The sequence below is a fragment of the Sinocyclocheilus grahami genome, unplaced genomic scaffold (genome assembly GCF_001515645.1).
Source record: "Sinocyclocheilus grahami isolate Dianchi unplaced genomic scaffold, SAMN03320097.WGS_v1.1 scaffold18.1, whole genome shotgun sequence".
Taxonomy (NCBI): Eukaryota; Metazoa; Chordata; class Actinopteri; order Cypriniformes; family Cyprinidae; genus Sinocyclocheilus; species Sinocyclocheilus grahami.
The window spans coordinates 3144795-3146098 of record NW_015505197.1 but is presented as its reverse complement, the minus strand read 5'-3'; the positions used below and the strand labels follow the sequence as shown (position 1 = coordinate 3146098).

Sequence of the window (1304 nt, the reverse complement as noted above, 5' to 3'; positions counted from 1 at the left end):
TGGAAGCAGCATTGGGGATGTTTTATGCCCCCTGCAGACCCCTCTCAAACACTGTCATACTGGAGTACAGAGACCCCATCAGCAGATACGCCCGCCGATTCTTCCATCACCTGCTCAGGTACACACATGACACACACTCTACATAGAGTACACACCACCTCCTGCATGTGATTGAGTCCGCTTTAATTAAAAACAATAGTTAAATAAAAATCAGCAGTCAGTCAGGTGTTTAGAAATGGCTGTGCAATACTTCTGACTTATCTCTTCCAGACACCAGCGGTTTGAAAAAGCTTTCTTGCTGGCTGTAGATATCGGTGCGAGAGATCTATTTATGGTGAGCATGCACTTTCAAACATGCACAAACAATGGCAACAAAACAATAAAACGAATATCTCAATCTAGTAAATTTTTCAATAAATTAACAACACATTCGCATGTTCACGATTCTCTGATGTCGGTTAATGGTCACATGAAATACAGGTAAATACATTTTTCAATATTTCATCTTTTTAGTAAGTGTTTTGTTTTAAGTGTTTTTGTTTTGTTTTAAAATTATTTATTGTAATTTGACATTATTGTTTAGTTATTACATTTTGATCAACTCACAAATCCTCTCCAGTTCCCCTTTAGAAACCCCCAGGAGTTCATGACATTTTGTACATATGAAAATGTTCAAAACTGCCAGGTAAACTGCAGGCAGAAGCATGTTTTAAATAATTTAAATAATCTAATGAAGTCTTTATAAGTTACCAGTCACAACTGGATGTATTTGCAAACACGTTAATCTTTGATCATTATTATTAAAAAGACAAATTAATTTAATATTGTGACTGTATAAATAAATAAATAAAGGTATTAATAAATTTTTTTTAATTATCATTGTCTATGATTATAGTTTAGTTATGGGTGCATGCAGAGAGCTTTGAGTTGGCTCTATTTTGGACTGAGAGGCTCTGGGCAGGTGCAGCTCGGGGTTTGAGGCCCCTGGCCATGTCACGTCCCCTCTCTCCTACCATAACAAGAATCCCTGAGACTCCAGAGAGCAACAGTAGCTAAGAGAAAGAGGGAGGGGGCGCGGAAGAAAAAGAGCGAGGGAGTCTGTCTTTCACAGCTCTCGTGGCTGGTACACTATCTTTTCTCTCCCTCTCCTTTCTCACTCCTTTAAATGGTCTTGTGTGTGTGACCCCTTTTCTAGGCCTCTTCTCTCCATGCCCGAGTGACACCTTCCCTATTAGCGTTCACACTGGCCGCTGTCTCCTTCTTTCTCTCTGTCCTTTTTTCATGCAGTTCCTCTCTCTCCCTCC

General features: G+C 39.5%; 1 protein-coding gene across 1 annotated transcript in view; it reads left to right on the top strand.

The window, feature by feature from the left end:
- Nucleotides 1–1304, top strand: part of LOC107553854 (WD repeat-containing and planar cell polarity effector protein fritz homolog) — a gene marked incomplete at its 5' end in the record, with an annotated part of 6841 nt that overhangs the window by 1145 nt on the left and 4392 nt on the right. Inside the window, 2 exons of the mRNA XM_016236176.1 lie at nt 1–118; nt 271–334. The exon at nt 1–118 is cut by the window's left edge and continues 2 nt beyond it. Coding sequence (XP_016091662.1) covers nt 1–118; nt 271–334 — 182 coding nt within the window. The remainder of the gene's footprint in view (nt 119–270; nt 335–1304) is intronic.